The sequence below is a fragment of the Vanacampus margaritifer genome, chromosome 8, assembly GCF_051991255.1.
Source record: "Vanacampus margaritifer isolate UIUO_Vmar chromosome 8, RoL_Vmar_1.0, whole genome shotgun sequence".
Lineage (NCBI taxonomy): Eukaryota > Metazoa > Chordata > Actinopteri > Syngnathiformes > Syngnathidae > Vanacampus > Vanacampus margaritifer.
In genome coordinates, this window is record NC_135439.1 from 26,220,072 (window position 1) to 26,238,351 (window position 18,280).

At 41.9% G+C, this 18,280-nt stretch overlaps 1 protein-coding gene across 2 annotated transcripts in view; it reads left to right on the forward strand.

Annotated features, from left to right (window-relative positions):
- phf2 (PHD finger protein 2) overlaps window positions 1–18,280 on the forward strand; it is a 155,926-nt gene that overhangs the window by 57,447 nt on the left and 80,199 nt on the right. For both annotated transcript variants that reach the window (XM_077572755.1, XM_077572756.1), the window contains 3 exons: window positions 1,257–1,366; window positions 14,251–14,429; window positions 15,518–15,585. In XM_077572755.1, the coding sequence (XP_077428881.1) occupies window positions 1,257–1,366; window positions 14,251–14,429; window positions 15,518–15,585 (357 nt within the window). The remainder of the gene's footprint in view (window positions 1–1,256; window positions 1,367–14,250; window positions 14,430–15,517; window positions 15,586–18,280) is intronic.

The window sequence follows — 18,280 nt, forward strand, 5'->3', positions numbered from 1 at the left end:
TCACCATTAGAGCAACAGCCGGCAAGTCCAAGTCCAAGATAAGAGAAACGGGAGTAGGGGTGTGTGTTAAATTGGCAACTTCCAAAGCCACCAAATCCTTGAAGCCTTGCTCAGCCTCTAGGTCTATTCAGGGGTACTGGAGAGGAAGGTCCTTTCGTAAGTTGAATCTCAGGATCAGGAGGAGCAGTGTGGTTTTCGTCCTGGCCGTGGAACACTGGACGAGCTAAACACTGTTGGCAGAGTCCTCGAGGGTGCATGGGAATTTGTTAACCAGTTTATATGGGTTGTGCAGACTTGAAGAAGGAATTCAACCGTGTCCCCTGGGGAGTTCTGTGAGGTGTGCTTCGGGTATACGGGGTACCGAACCCTCTGATATGGGCTTTTGAGTCCCTGTAAGTCAGATTCACATTCACTTTAATTTTCAGTGAGGGGTAGACTCAGCCAATGATGCCCTTTGTCACCAATTGTATACATCGCCTTTATGGACAGAAATTCTAGGTGTAGCCAAGGTATTGAGCAGGTCCGGTTTGGTGGCTTCAGTATTACATCTCTGCTTTTTTCAGATGATGTGATAATGTTGGCTTCATCAAGCAGTGATCTCCAAATCTCACTGTTGTGGTATGCAGCAGAGTGTGAAGCAGTTAGGATGGTGTAGTACCCTCTCCAGGTCGGGGCTTAGATCCTGACCGAAATGGAAGAGGTCAGTTATCTTGGGGTCTTGTTCATGAGTGATGGAAGAATGGAACATGACTTTGTATCGGTCTGTTGTAGTGAATGAGTAGCTGAACCCAAAGCCGAAGCTCTGGATTTCCTTGTCAACTATGTTCCTACTCTCACCTATGGTCACAAGCTCTGAGTCATAACCAAAAGAACAAAATCCTCGATACAAGCATCTATAATGGGTTTCCTCCGCAGGGTGTCTGGGCTTTCTTTTTGAGATAGGGTGAGAAGCTCAGTCATCTGTGAGGGGTTCCTCCCTAGTGTCGTCTCTGATTTTGAGGTGAGGCCAGGGGTAACCAACATTGTGTCCAAGGGAATCAGGTGGTCCCCGAGGATCAAATGAGTAACCCATGGGTTTGTTCCAAAAATAGTTTACCAGTGCTACGAGATTGAGATTTGCTAGGAATGAAAATGTAAACACTAAAAGAGATTTATAGTAATAAAGTGTTGCAGATTGGTATTTATATTTTTCCTATTTACTGTGAGAATCATTATGTATGTGCTTATGTGACATTATTTTTCTTTTTGCTCCACAGAATAGTAAACCAGACTCTCTGCTAAAAATGGAAGAGGAATGCAAATTTGACAAGACATCAGTTTTAGGCAATAAAGTCAGCTTTACACTGGCACACAAGAAAATCTTGAGGTATGTACAGGATGGCCATGTTTGCCATATAATATTTACTGAGTCCAACCCATGTTGAATAAGAATAATAGCAATCATAAAACATTTTAATTACAATAATAACAATACATTTTTTAAATTAAAGCTGGGAGCAGGTTTAAAGCACACTCGCTGCCTTTGTCCGCCTTTGTTGGGGTACTGGCTTATTGGTGATCACAAACTGGGTTGTAGGAAAGGACAAAAGATTAGTGGTGTTAGGCGATTACAATTTTTAATCCAATTAATTACAGGATGTTTAATTAATCTAATTAATCTATTTTAATCTCATATCTGATAAAGGTCCCCAAATAAAGAATTTGAATTGTAGGACATTACAATATTGAAATGCATGACTAATCAATTGAATCCACCAAGAAGAGAAGTTTTAAAATCTACTTTTTTATTGTTGGAGTGTGCTCCATAAATGAAATTCAAAATAAAAAGTTTAAGCACATCGACAATTAGGCAAGGCATTATTTTAAAAGATAATCTAAACTTAAATTTTGTTGATTTTTTTTTAAACAAAATTTAATCTAAACTTCCAGCTGAGGTTTGGTGTATGGATGGCATGAGATGAAGTAATTGCATAAATAACAATAATCACATTATAAATATAAAATAGTTCAAATCCATCATCAGTATTCTACAATATAAGTCTGTTAGACATGTCAATTAATTTATCAAAAAGCTATAATGTATGAAAGTGCTAAAGTTGTGAAAAAATTTAATCCATAAGAACAATGTATTCTAAGAAATAAGATGCATCAGTTCAATTACTTTCAAATGTCAAAAACAACAGCTTCATTGAGTAAAGTGCTGTCAGTGTTCATCAACAAACATTTCACCCTCACGTGCCCTGGCTACTTCCCTATTCCTGCCCATAGGTGGCTCTTATTGGCCCATGCAGTCACATGACCACATGACCGAACGCGGCAGTATGCCAAAGATCATTAGGGAGACAAGAGCGTAAACCCTCAACAGGTTGGGTTTGGCACCAACGTTACACGATCAATTGCGTTATTTTTTTTAACGGACTAATTTGCATGTAATCAATTAAGAGTCTATTTAGATTAACGAATTAAACTGACAAACTTAATTAGTTGTTTTTTTTGTAAGTGGCACAATAAACCTATACAGTATACAGTATACATTCGTAAGTAAATAAGTAAATATATAAATTAGGGCCCGAGCAGCGACTGCTTTTCCCCATTTCTCCTACACGTTTCAGCCGATTTACTTCAAACTTGGCCTGAAGCATGTTAAGACCCCGCCCATCAACAGGGGGGAATCTTGACCCTTAGAAATACTTATAGTCACGACCTGAAGGTATCTCTATGACAATAGTCATTTATAAATATAGCGCCACCGAGACCTTGGGTCGACAAAAACAAATTACGACACATAAGATATTTTGTCCCAAATTTGGATACTCCTCGTAAGTGTGATAAATAAGTCATTTATGAATATTTTTTACTTTCCACCACTCAAAATGTTCAGTGGCATCAGACCTATCAATACATATGTACTTTTTATTCATTTATTTATTTTTGATGCCCTCTATGGACAATACAAGCTATATTGTGCTATGAGTAAAACTAACGACGATGTGTATATATGTACTTTAAAAAATGCCAATCAGGGCAACTCATTGCCCAAAAATAAAAGCGGACGCTGATTTTTGAGGGTCTTAACATTGACCAAAACTCTTTGATCTTTACACATTCATCACACCTAGCAAAAAAATAAAAAAACAATCCATATATAAAGGTATATTATGCCATTTTCAAAGAAAAGACCTGCAATAACGGTGTTGAACGACTACAGACCTGTTGTCCTGACTTCTGTGGTCATGAAGTCCTTTGAACGTCAGGTGCTAAACCAACTAAAAGGCATCACTGGACCACAGCTGGACTCCTGCAGTTTGCCTACCATGATATCCGACCAGTGAATGATGCAGTCAACATGGGGCTGCTCTTCATCCTGGAACACCTCAATGGCGGGAAGGACCTGTTTGTGGACTTAAGTTCTGTGTTCAACACCATCATCCCAGAACTTCTCCTAACTTCTCTATTTCGGTGGGCCTTCTGGCACCTGCCAGTGGATCTACAGTTTTACAACATCATCATCACGCACCATCAGCACCGGGACCTCCCAAGGTTGCATCCTATTGCTACTACTTATCGCCTTCTACATAAACAACTGCACCTCAATGCACCCAGCTGCCAAACTCCCTGAAGTTTGCAGATCACACCACAGTCATCTGCCTCATCAATGACGGTGATTAAATTTTTACAGGAATTGAAGCGGCTGGGGCTTTGGTGCAGCCAACACAACTTGAACTGAACGTGTGCAAGACTGTAGAGATGATCGTGGAAATCCTCCACCACATCTTCCCCTCACACTGTCCAACTGCCCTGTGTCAACCGTGGAGACCTTCACATTCCTGGGAATTACAGAGTTTCAGAGTCTGAAGTAGGAGAAATACATCAACTCTATCCTGAAAAAGACCCAGCAAAGGATATACTTCCTACAGTTGCTGAGGAAGCATAACCTGTCACAAGAGCTACTGAGACAGTTCTACACATCAGTCATTGAATCAGTCCTGTGTTCCCCCATCACAGTTTTAGGCGACGAGCCAAGACCACGTAACTGCATTAGTTTTTTAAATCAATGATCCCTGGTTAGGGAAGACCTGGATGTTTTGAAGTTAATTTTTTTCTGACCAGATTTTGTTTTTCGGGATTCATAATTATTGCACATTTTTTCAAGAATATATATATATATATATATATATATATATATATATATATATATATATATATATATATATATATAATATTTTCTAAGAAGTAGATTTGCTGCAGACTACTATGTCAGTTGAACCAATAGCATGCAACGCTACAAATCATGTGATGTTATTCAGTCAATCTCAGGCGTTGATATGCAACAGCTGTTGATCAAAACAGGGAGTTGGGGGTTGAGGGGGAACAAATTGATGGAAGTTATGTTGGTTTAAGTGGCAGCTGGCCATGCAGCTTCAGTCAGTGAAGAGCTTGATAAGCCACACACTCACGGTGAAAAATTGACATTAAGGTTTGGTTTATTATGGACATTTTATTGATGTTACAGAAATGTAAATGGCCATTGAGGGAGAGATAAGGGAAGGAACATAAATTATCTAAAAAATATGATCTTTTGTGGTTGCTCAGCAAATTGAAAAAAAAAGGGAAGAGAACTACCATAAAACTTTGTTGGACTATAATAATTTTCAAATTTATTTACACACCCTATAATTTGCTTTTTTAACCAGCTTAGTAACATATCAATTAGTGATGCACCAAATATTCGGCCACCAAAAATTTTCGGCTGAAAATTAGAAAAATATGCATTTCCAGCAATTCGGAGCCCAAAAAATATTGTCAAAATAGGAATTTGTGGTAACGCAAGCAAAAAAACTGCTGCAAGCAAGCGTATGTATGAATTAAACGCCGGGGTGAGCGTTAGGTTGCCTCAATATTAATTCATGAGCAGTAGCCGAAAGCTAGCGTCTTGAGGGTAACCCGATCGATGCTATCTCAAATCAGCGGCGAGGATTAATGGCAATGGCACAAAGTGTTAGCGGAAAACAGTATCGTGATCTCCGTATGGTGTGTGTGCCAGCGAGAGAAGAGGATGCAGAAGACAACACAAGGCAAGTGTGTGTGTGTGTGTGTGTAGCAGCTTTGTGCTAGCTTACAGCAGTCGAACTTCTTATTCTGCAACTGAAGTGTAGCAAAATGTTTGCTGCTGAAATGCAAATAAAGCCCCCCAGCAACACGGCGCCAGTTCCTTTACATAATAAATTAATTTATTTCACATGACCGAGACAAGAGCTGCGTTATCAGCAGCGACCCAAATCAATTGAGGTTGACGAGTGACGACACTCGAAAAAGGTCACAAAAGTAAAGCTTCATCTCCAGATTATTTGTGTGTGTGCAGAAAAGCACTGTCTGTGCTAAAGACAACTTTATCATAGAATAATAAACGCAATGACTTGACACTGCACTGTGTGCTTACTGTATGCTTGTGGTTATTCTCATTCATCCACCTCATTTATTCTTAATCATTACTGTAGTAATATGTGTTGAAAATGTGGAGTGGGCTGTAGCTAATGGTGAATCTGAGTGATATTAAACATAGTTTTTTTTAATTTTGATAAATTATTATTATTTTATTTTTATTTTCGGCGATTCAGTTTTTGGCCAAGCGTTTCTCATTTAAAGGTTATCGGTTTCGGCCAAAAATGTTCATTTTGGTGCATCCCTAATATCAACGAACTAACTATTAATAACACTAAATGAACAAGAACAACATTAGAACACCAACAATATCCATCCATTACTACCGCTTACCCGGGTCAGCCATCCATCCATTACTACCGCTTACCCGGGGTCAGGTCGCGGGGGCAGTAGCTTTAGGAGGGAAGCCCAGACTTCCCTCTCCCAAGCCACTTTGACCAGCCCCTCTGGCGGGATACTAAGGTGTTCCCAGGCCAGTGTGTCCTGGGTCGTCTCCTGCTGATGGGAGATGCACGGAACACCTCTGCAAGGAGGCGCCCAGGAAGCATCCGAACAAGATGCCCGAGCCACCGCAGCTGGCTCCTCCCACAGCTCGTGACCATAGGTGAGGGTAGGAACGTAGATCGGTAAATTGAGAGCTTTGCCTTTTGGCCCAGTTCCTTCTTCACTACGGACCAATACAGAGTCTGCATTACTGCAGACGCTGCACTGAGCCGCCTGTCGATCTCCCGCTCCCTCCTGCCCTCATTCATGAATAAGACCCCAGGATTCTTGAACTCCTCCACTTGGGGCAAGATCTCATCCCGGACCCGCCACCGGGCACGGGCATGCCACCCTTTTCCAACTGAGGACCATGGTCTCGGATTTGGAGGTGCTGATCTTCATCCCAACTGCTTCACACTCGGCTGCGGACCGCTCCAGTGAGAGTTGGAGATTATGGCTTGATGAAGCCAACAGCACCACATCATCTGCAAAAAGCAGAGATGCAATGCTGAGGCCACCAAACTGGACCCCCTCAACGCTTCGGCTGCGCCTAGAAATTCTGTCCATAAAAGCTATGAACAGAATTGGTGACAAAGGGCAGCCTTGGCGGAGTCCAGCCCTCACTGCGAATGAATCAGACTTACTGCCGGAATTGCGGACCAAACTCTGACACCGGTCATACAGGGACTGAATCAAGGGGGTTTGGTACCGCGTACTTCCATACTTCCCACAGGTCTCCCCGAGGGACACGGTCGAACGTCTTCTTCAAATTCACAAAACACATGTAGACTGGTTGGGCAAATTCACATGCACCCTCGATAACCCTGCCAATAGTGTAGAGCTTCCACACTGTTCCAAGGCCAGGACGAAAACCACACTGCTCCTCCTGAATCTGAGATTCGACTTCCCAATGAACCCTCCTCTCCAACACCCCTGAATAGACCTTACCAGGGAGGCTGAGGAGTGTCAACCCTCTATAGTTGGAGCACAGCCTCCGGTGCCCCTTCTTAAGAAGGGGGAACGCCACATCGGTCTTCGAAATATTCTCCCCACTGACTCACAATGTCCCGAGTCGAGGTCAGCAGCACCCATATACACAGTGTTAATTGTGCACTGCTTTCCTCTCCTGAGACACCGCATGGTGGACCAGAATTTCCTTAAAGTTGTCCGGAAGTCGTTTTCCATAGCCTCACCGAACTCTTCCCATGTCCGAGTTTTTGCCTCAGCGACCGCCGAAAGCTGCATTCCGTTTTACCAGCCATTACCTGTCAGCTACCTTCGGAGTCCCACAGACAAAAAGGCCCGATAGGACTCCTTATCCAGTTTGATGGCATCCCTTACCACTAGTATCCACCAGCGGGTTAATGGATTGCCACCACGACAGGCACCTACCATCTTACAGCCACAGCTCCGATTGGCCACCTCAACAATGGAGGCGCGGAACATGGTCTACTCGGACTCAATGTCCCCTACCTTTCTGCCGGAGGTGGGCGTTGAAACTCTTTCTGACAGGTGATTCTGCCAGAGGTTCCCAGCAAACCCTCACAATACATTTGGGTTTACCAGGTCTGACCGGCATCTTCCCTCACCATCGGAGCCAACACACCGCCAGGTGGTGATCAGTTGACAGCTCCGCCCCTCTCTTCACCCAAGTGTCCAAAAAGTGCAGCCGCAAACACGACTACCAAGTCGATCGTCAAACTGCGGCCAAGGGTGAATAGAATAGAATAGAAGAGAATAGAAATATAGCTTCAGGGCTTCACAAGTGCTTGAGAAAGAATTGTAAACAACAACATATAGGCTAACAATTGACGCGTTTACTTGTCATTAACATTGCCATGTATACTTACCTGCAAATGTAGAAGCTGCTCCTTTCGCATATGATACTTTGTGTAATATTTTGTTGTGTAGAGTGATAACGAATAGCTGTTGTTTTGACCAACAGCTGTTGCATATCGATGCCTGATATTGGCTGAATAGCAAGTCCTTCTTATCAATGAAGAAGAACCCATTGCCCACCGGCCTTTGTCTTTGCCGGTGGGTACCGAGGCCTTGACGACATTACGGTCAAAGATAAATACCCACTACCGCCATTGGATTCAGCAATCGCTCCCTTACAGACCGCAACGGTGTTCACAAAATTAGATCTCTGGAGTGCATACTATTTGGTGAGGATCAAAGAGAGGCATGTGCGGAAGACAGCATTTAAGACTCCATTAGGTTACTTCGAATATCTGGTCATGCCCTTCGGAGTTTCTAATGCCCTTCCCATTTTTCAACAGCTAGTAAACAATGTCTTGAGGGACATGCTCAATCAGTTTTGTTTCGTCTACCTCAACGATATCTAGCATTGAACACCGTCAGAATTCTGTTACAACGCTTGCTGGAGATGGTGTTCATTGTAGAGAAGGGTCACTTAAGAGCAGACCCCGCTAAGATCCAAGCAGTGATCAACTGGCCAACCCCAACTACGAGGAAGCAGTTAAAGCAGCATTTGGGCTTTGCTAATTTTTATCGGCACTTCATTCGAAATTACAGCCAGAGAGCAGGAACTCTGACGAGGCTCACGTGTGCAGTTTAAATGGAGCCCTGAAGCTGAGTCCGCCTTTGTCAAACTCAAAGATTTATCCACGTCCGCCGCTGTTGAATCATCCTAATCTCGAACTCTCTTTTGTTGTCGAGGTTGACGCATCGGACTCCAGAGTGGGAGCAGTCCTCTCGCAGCGCTCCCCGGTCGACCAGAGGCTCCACCCCTGTGCCTTATTTTCCCGGCGCCTTAGTTCTGCTGAGGCTAATAATGACGTGGGTAACCGCGAGTTGCTGGTCATCATTCTGGCTCTGCAGGTGTGGAGGCACTGGCTGGAGGGGGCCAAGGAACAATTTACAGTCATAACGGACCACAAGAACCTGGCCTACATCCGCACCACCAAGCGACTCAACTCCAGACCGGCTCAATGGGCGCTGATCCACGACCTAGATCATCTTTACCGTGACCTACAGAAATGGTTCCTCTAACACCAAGCCCGATGCATTGTCTAGGATCCATACACCAGCCGTGAAGGACACCAGCACAGAGACCATTGTTCCGAGTGACCGGGTGGTGGGAGCATTACAATGGGAGATAGAAAGAAGTCCAAGAAGCCCTCCACCACGCTCAAGTTCCAGACGTTCGTCCCCGACCATCTCCGTACAGAGAAGCTTCAATGGGGACATGCTTCGCGGGTCGCTTGCCATCCCGAAGTGAGACACACTAATTTCCTGATTGCTCAGAAGTGGTGGCCTTGGGTGCAAAGGAATATCGTTGAGTTCATCAGCGCCTGCTCAGTTTGTGCCTGCAGTAAGGCTTCCCATCGACCTCCAGCAGGATTGCTACGACTTTTACCCATTCCGTCGCGTCCGTGGTCAAACGTGTCATTGGACTTTATTACTGGACTCCCTGCTTCCTGAGGAAACACAGCAATACTGACTGTAGTAGATCGATTCTCTAAAATGCCCCATTTCATTGCCCTGCCAAAGATGCCATCCGCCCTTGAGACTGCAAATTTGTTAACCCGCCACGTTTTCCGAGTCAACGGAATCCCCATGGACATTGTCTCGGACCGAGGGCCCCAGTTCATATCCCGTGTGTGGATGAAATTTTGTGCAGCATTGAGAGCCACAGTGAGCCTTTATTTCTCACCCACAAACAAATGGACCGTTCAGACTGCAGGCAAATCGGATTCCTCCTCAAATCAGATTTTTGGGCTGACTCCAAATCCGATCTGGCCCTGTTCAGACTGAGCCACATCATTGACCCATCTGACAGGTTGCTGTAGCAGTGACGTCGAATGGAGGCGGCGCCCAGCGCAGGTAGTATTTGACGTCATGTGACGTTTGCCGCTCCGTACTTCCCGTTCCTTGCAAGCGTGTTAAGCATTTTTTTCTTTCTTTCTTTTTTTTTTTTAATGTCGACCATATGGCTATGACCGGGCACTATTTCGCTATTTCCGGTTGCGCATGTGAAGATCTGATAGGGTAGCGAGACCGGCAACCTTCAGCGCAAGGAACGTAAACTGTCATTGTATTTCCGGTTGAGCACGACAGGAGCCGACAGGGCAGTGGAGCTGTCAAGGTGGTTGACTACCGAGCATGCAAGGAAACTGCTGGGCAGCGAATTGATTGGATATTGACATCGTGGGCGCATTGGTTTTGAACGCATATGATGTGATGTCAGGACAGTCAAATCTGTTCTAAATATTTCCAGCTGATTAGACTGAGACGCATCCTGTCCAAATCGGATATGAAACTACCTCCCGCATGTGGTTTCGATCTGTGCCGCAAAAATCTGATTTCATGTGGTGTGTGACTGTTCAGACTACAAAATAGACATCCACGTTCAATCTGGATGGGCTAAAAATCGGATTTGGGCTGCCAGTCTGAACAAGGCCAAAGGGTCAATCAAGACTTGGAGGCCACTCTTCTCTGTGTCTGTCACAGTCACCCTACGTCTTGGTCCACTCACCTACAATGGGTGGAATATGCCCACAATTCACTCGTCTCCTCTGCCACAGACCGCTTCCCGTTCATGTCAGTTTATGGATACCAGCCCCACTTGTTTCTTCTGCAGGAAGGGGAAGTGGCCATCCCATCGATACAGTATCACCTCCCGAGAACCCATTGGGTGAGGCGGGAGACCTGAGTGGCACTTTCACGCACCGCAGACTGGAATCAACAGATCGCTAATCATCGGCGGCTCCCTGCTCACCCGGGTGAGGAAGTGGGGCTGTCCACAAGGAATATGCATCTGGCTGGGGGGGTCCAGGGAGATGGATCTCCGTTTCATCGGTCCATTTGAAATCGAGACCGTGGTTAATCCAGTCTCTCTCAAACTCAAGCTCCCACGACTCTCAAATTCATCCGGTATTGCACGTTTCACTGATCAAGCCAGTTGTCTCCAGTCCACTGAGCCCGTCAACGGTGCCGCCTCCTCCTTCTCAGCTGATCAACGGTGAGCCAATGTTTACAGTCAGGAAGATTCTTCGTTCTAGGCGGAGAGGGTGGGGTGTGCAGTATTTGTCCGACTGGGAAAGCTATGGGCCTGAGGGATGCCAATGGTTTCCCCGCTCCTGGATTCATGATCCGTCATTACTGTCATGTTTGTGTTGCCAGACTGTGTCCTTTGTGTTGCAATTACCTGATGTAATCAGCAGCCTATAAGAGGCACCCACAGCCTATAAAAGGGGAAGCGGAAGACACATTCTCCATGCCTTCATAGCCCAAGTATATAGTTCACTTCCTTGTTCCATGTCTTTTGATCCATAATCCCTTCTCGCCGTTTCTTTTTTAGTTTCCACTGCCTCGTCTAGTCGGCGGTGCAAGCCGTTTAGTTCATGGCACACTGAGCACTCCATGTTTAGCGTTTGGCCCTGGCATGCAAGCGCCTTTGTTCTCTTTGCCATGTAAATGTTAGTGCAGGTGCGCCTTGATAGTTGCATCACCTTCAGTGGAAACGTGTTTATACGAATAAATAATTGTTAACACTATTATTGGTGTCTGCATCTTTTGGGATCCAACCTCCTGAACATAACACAGGATAGCCAAATGGTTTTAGTTGATGTCGATTATGGTAAACTTCCACATTTCTTGACCGATTTCAATCGTTTGAATTTTATACTGTTCAGCTCATTTAAATAAAAAATACATTTAAAAAAAAAACATACACAAGATTATTATTATTATTTTTTAAAGGCAATGGAATGGACTGCTATTTAAATAGTGCTTTTTTTAGCTATACTGCCTGGTCTCTCACGTCTGCATAGCAACTGCCTCAGCCAATCATCTCGCTCATCTCAACTCAACCCCTTTTTTTCTTGGTGTACTCAAGGCTTGGCCTATGTACGGGCGGCCATCTTGGCCAATTTATTAGGTACACCCAGGATTCTTGCCACTCCGCTCGCCCAGGGCGGCGGCCATCTTGGCCAATTAATTAGGTACACCCAGGATTCTCGCCACTCCGCTCTCCCAGGGCGGCGGCCATCTTGGCCAATTTATTAGGTCCGCCCGGGATTCTTGCCACTTCGCTCGCCCAGGGCGCCGGCCATCTTGGCCAATTAATTAGGTACGCCCAGGATTCTCGCCGCTCCGCTCGCCCAGGGCGGCGGCCATCTTGGCCAATTAATTAGGTACGCCCAAGATTCTCGCCGCTCCGCTCGCCCAGGGCGGCGGCCATTTTAGACAATTAATTAGGTACACCCTGGATTATCGCCACTCTGCCCACCCAGGGCGGCGGCCATCTTGGCCAATTAATTAGGTACGGCAAGGACTCTCTCCCCCTCGCCCACCCAGGTCGGCGGCCATCTTGGCCAATTTATTAGGTACGCCAAAGATTCTCGCCGCTCCGCTCGCCCAGGGCGGCGGCCATCTTGGCCAATTAATTAGGTACGCCCAGGGTTCTCGCCACTCCGCTCGCCCAGGGCGGCGGCCATTTTGGCCAATTAATTAGGTACACCCTGGATTATCGCTAAAACCCTCCATTTTGCTGGATAGCCCACTGTGTTAGCATGCCCTTAGTTCATTGGCTCATCAGTTAAACTTTTGCTGATTGGTTTTTAGCCCCCGGTGACAACACAAGTTACAAAAAATTCAACTTTCTAGTATCAATGTGCGAGCACGAAATTTCACACACATGAATGTCGCGTGTCAACCAGGGGGAGGGGGGAAGGCAATTTTTACCTTGTCACCCTGCTTCCATAGGAAATAATTAAGAATCCCATTTTTGTCGCCCAGTAAAGCTTGACAGAAGCAGAGCACTAAAAAACAGAGAAATGTAGTATTTCATTCTGGTTGGTTTATGGTTTTATTGAACATATAAACATAAATAAAACACAAAACACATTACAAGTCTAAAATATAAATTGAAATAAAAAAGAAAACAAGAAAAGGAAGAAAGAAAAGAGTTTATATGTTCAATAGGGGTAGGAGGAAGTTAAAAATGTATCTAGTCCTACTCCTTATTAGTTTCATGTTGATAAAATGATAAGGTAATGTATTTCAACAAAAGGAAATGTATAAACCTAATCATATATACAAGTGCACTTTAACATACGCACATTTGCCAGTGACATATGTACATGAAATTCATAGACATATACCATAATACATTTATAAATCATATCCTCATACTCACATTTATAACTTTCATTACACCGATACATCCGAAGAAATTACAGCATACATACATTTTTAACAGCTCATGTCTGATGTAAGTAATTTTTTTCAACTTTGCTTTTAAACATTTTTTTTAATTCAGCAAGTGACTGACATCTTTTCAGGTTAGTTCCAAAATCATTCCATAAATAAACACATTTTACAGAAACACACCTTTGCTTAATATTTGTTCTTGTTTTAATTTTTTTGTAGACACTTGTACCCCTTATGTTATAAGGACTCTCTCTAATCTGAGTACTGTGGCAGAATAGATTGTTGTGTACTTTATACATTATTTGTGCTATTTTAAATTCAACTAAGTCGTAAAATTTCATTGTATTTGATTTAATAAATAGAGAACGAGTTGGTTCTGTATATTTTGATCGATTTATAATTCTTATCGCTCTTTTTTGCAGTTTGAAAACAGGATCGGTATTTGTTTTTTATGCGTTTCCACACAATGGGTCAAATATGGAAATAATAATGAACAATATAATGTGTATAATGATTTGTTATTCAGGACATCCTTAGTTTTAGAGTATCCCTATAATTTTTGACATTTTCCTTTTGACATTATCTATGTGTGACTTCCAACATAATTTTTCATCAATAACTACTCCAATAAATGTATTTTCATATTGAGATTGACCCTTGAGTTGTAATTCATCCATCCATCCATTTTCTTATCAGCTTGTCCTCACAAGGGTCACGGTGGGCGCTGGATTCTATCCCAGCTGTCTTCGGGCAGTAGGCGGGGTACACCCTGAGCTGGTTGCCAGCTAATCGCAGGAATTGTAATTAAATTTTTTAATTAGAATTGAGGTGGCAAACAGGAAGCAAAATTGCATTTCAAATTTGAATTACAGGAAGTATGAAGTATTTAGATTTTTTTTTTTAATGGGAAAAAGCAAAAAAAATGAAGACAAAGTACTATATTCATGAAGACAAAGTACTATATTCATCTTTTTTTTCTTTTTCTTTTGCCGAAAAAGGATTGGATCCGTGACTCAAATCCGTGATCCAATCAGAACTGTGACTTTTGTGATCCGTTGCACCACTACTGATGACAATGATTTTCTCTGAATTGCATTGAATTCTAGTCCACTTCAGCTCCTCTTTTTTCTGTCCTTTCCTTTATAGCTCGAACACAATGAAAGCTCAGACTGCTGCAAGTATTTTTGGGACAATGCAAAACCTAAAAGAGGACAAACCGAAGCCAGTAAGAGATGAGTATGAATACGTCTCGGATGAGGGAGAACTGAAGATTGACGAATTCCCAATTCGACGGACAAAGAACACCATAAAGAGAGACCTTTCCTGTAAGTAATATGTTGTGTCTTCCAGTGGCAGTTGAGATCACTTATGTGAAAATAACATTTTAACCATGTTAACTACTAGTTTATTTCGGTTCAATTTCATGACTTACAAGTTAAGTTGCTAGTGCAGCAAGCAATTTGGTCTATTAAATATTACATTTGGATTTAAGGCCTTAAATAATAAGTGAAGACATTTTACAATTACTGAAGTATAATTAATAAACATAAGTTAATATTACAAAAAAACAAACTGTGAATCAAAGTTCTGTGCAATGAACAACAGTAAATATATAAATTAATAATAATTGATGTTATCTTAGTTTCTTGTGCAGTTGTTTTTCAATAACGTAATGCCTGCTATGAGCTCAAGGTTTGAACCCAACGAAAATTGTCTACTCTTCCACTCCCGCACAGTCACAACTTTGAAAGACGTGCTTTAGAACCAAAACCTTTCACCGTTTGATTTTACGTGAATCTGTGCTCAGAAGTACCGACCCAAATCGGTCCATACCACAAAAAGCACCGTTTTCGGTACCCATCCCTAGGCAGCACTGTATAGTAAGCTGGATGGCTCCCTGGAAATATAGCAGCCTTCTATTCCATTAAACAAGCTCAGATTTCATACTACATTTTTGGACTGCATTAGACAGGATAATTGTTTTAGTATTTTTTTCTTACATACTTTTGTTTGAGATTTTCTAATGTAAAATATTACCTCTGCTCAATAAAGTTCCTTTCTTAGGTGATCTAATCAATACTCTGTCTCAAAAAAAAAAACTCATGTTATTGAAAAAGTCTTGTGATAGACAAGAGCTATAAATTTCGTCACTGCGGCTGCACAGGAAATCTTGAGAGACACTCGTTATAGTGGTCTCGCTCAAAACGGATATCTTGTCTGATTATTAATAATTTAATTTAATTCATTATTTATTTGCGGTTATGTTAATAAAAATATTTTTCTTTGCATTTTTTAAGTATTTCTTTTTTTATCTCTGCGGTAATAAGTATGGAGTATTTTCCTGAGTATAGATATCGAATTGGACATTTTTGTATCATGACAACCCTAATTAATTCTGATTATTGTTTTGCAGTTTTGTCAGGAATTAGAGAGCCGATTCAGCCAACCAAAAAAACAAAGACCAAGCCCTTGCTATCAAAGGTATGTAAGTATATGCGATTGAATGCTATCAGTTTAAATTGTATTGAATATCTGGAAATTTGTTACAGTAGCATGTTGAACAGTGGTGAAGAAAATAGATGGGGTGTAAACAAAAAAGGGAAAGCAAATTAGAGAATTCAATTTATGGAGAAATGCTTGTGAAGGCTGAAAAGGTGAATGAAAAAATGTGGACTGGTTTGGAATAATATTTTATGACATGGAATGATATAGATTGACCTCGAATGAGTGGAGCATGTTGAAGTTGGAATGGTTTGAAACCACCATAGCATGTACAAAGTAAAAATACCAAAAAACTATTAAATACAGTTTTTTTATTTTTGGAATAAAAAAAATACTGTTACACTACATTTAGACACAAACGCAAGGTGAGCACTTGCTTTACCCACTGGAGTTTGATTGTGGGAGTATGTACTGGTTGTGACTGCTTCATTTGCGCAGAACAGAGAAGGGGAGTGGTGTCGCTTGGCAGTCAAATATTGTACAACATTTCAGCAAGTTGAGAAAAGAGAGCACTGCCAAGTACCTCCACTCCTTTCCTGGGACTGCGGCCGAACCACTCGTTTTCTCCTGCAGTACCTTTCTTTTTTGTTTGAGGTATGTGTCCTTCGAGCCCTTCCACTTTTTGCGACTTATCTCCTCTGACAGAAAAAAGTGGTCTGTGGTTGTGCTAAATATATTGGCTAATGCTAAACTTAAAACCAAAGATTTTTTAAATGAGTCATTATATACATTATTATTACTGCTATATTTGACTATGATTGTGTGGAAATATGGGGAAATATATATAAAACTAATGCTCAGTCTGTCTTTAAGCTACAAAAAAAGAGCCATACTAATTATTAGTCACTCACATTACATTGAACCAACAAATCCGTTATTTATTAAATTAAATAGTCTCAAATTTTCTGACCTAGTTGAACTTAAAACAGCACAAATAATGTATAAAGTATACAATAATCAACTTTGCCACAGTATACAGAAGTTTGAAATCAAAGAGGGCTGCTGCTCTTGGTTAAGGGGCACAAGGGACTTAAAAAAAAAACAATGACAAGAACAAACATGAAGCAAATGTGTGTTTCTGTTAAAAGGGTTAACTCTTTTATTGCCCCACATTATCCAAAAAACAACCCTGACAGTGCCAGCCGATTTAGAGCATTTTAACTCATCTTTCAAGGCAAACAGAATATTTTATGCTCTCACTACATACATATGTACCAAATGAAAGATTGTGTTCCATTCTTTCATTAGGAAAAAAAGTATGTTTCTACCTTCCGTTCTTTAGTAATCACTATTTGAATGTCGGTAATTTGAGTGACATTGAGCGAAAATTTAAAAGATAAGGAGAAAATAAGCTTTTTGTGAAAAGATACATTTTCTGCACAACAGTGACTTTGACACTAATATTTTTTGGTTTAGTTGCGCTTCTTGAATTAGATTTAATGTGACAAAGGCTTTGATCATCCACGACTTGAAAGCGTTCCATTTCATCAGATTTGTCATGTTTCAGTGTACTTCCATGCTAATGGGAGCCCATTGAAAAGAGATACAATGCTGTCATCTGCAGGCCATAATTAGTTGGTGCTTTTGGATTTTACAACCCCAATGACAAAGCAGCGCTGCACAGACGTTCGACTGCCCATTCAGGGGAAAACAACAACGTAGTAATCATCAATTAACGTTTTTGGCGGCATTCATTTGAATTTTAGTATACGTCATTAAAGGTTTTTGACGGTAAAATAGTTAATTTGTGGAACAGTTACGAAACTGAATTGAAAAACTGAATACATAAATTATTAATATTAAATATTAAAAATAAAGTGCTACAAAAATATATAAATCAGGTAAAATAATAATAATGCATCGGATTTATATATCGCTTTTCTAGATACTCAAAGACGCTTTACAATGGAATGGATACATTATTCATGCGCTCACACATTCACACTGTAGTAGCGATAAGCTACTTAAGCAGCCACAGCTGCCCTGGGGCAGGCTGATGGAAGCATGGCTGCCAGTGTGCCGCTACGGCCCCTCCGACCACCACCCAACACACAAACCATACACCAGTGTGAGTAGCACTGGAGCCAATGAGTGTGAAGTGCCTTGCCCAAGGACACGACAACACATGACTTGGGGAGAGCGGGGATCGAACAGCTGACCTTCTGGTTACTGAACGACCGTCTCTATATCCTGAGCCGCCATCTACATATAAATATAAAATGAATCTATGAGTGTATATGCAGGAATATGCATGGATGGGTATAAGCATGCTGTATGTGCTCATGTATGTACAACAATTAATTTTGGGAAATTTATCATATTGTGATTAGATTAATTGTATATGTAGAGCTTTGTTTTATCTTTAGTTTGTTTTGCATAAGCAATGGGTAAGGGTTTATAACTTACACTAATATATGTGTTATGGTGTGCGGGGGGTTATTGACCCAAATGCAGGAAGCAGTGAGGGAGGACAGGTGCACTCACAAAAATGTTTAATTAACTAAACTAGGCTTACTATCAAAAAAAAAGTAAAAAAAAATAAAACAGATTCAAAGAAACAAACAATCAGACTAAACTCACATTGACACATAGACAAGACTAATAACCAGGGAGAGGTGTGACCGCAAACAAAGAACAAAGGAATAATCCAGCAACGTGCTGGTGTGCTGGGAAG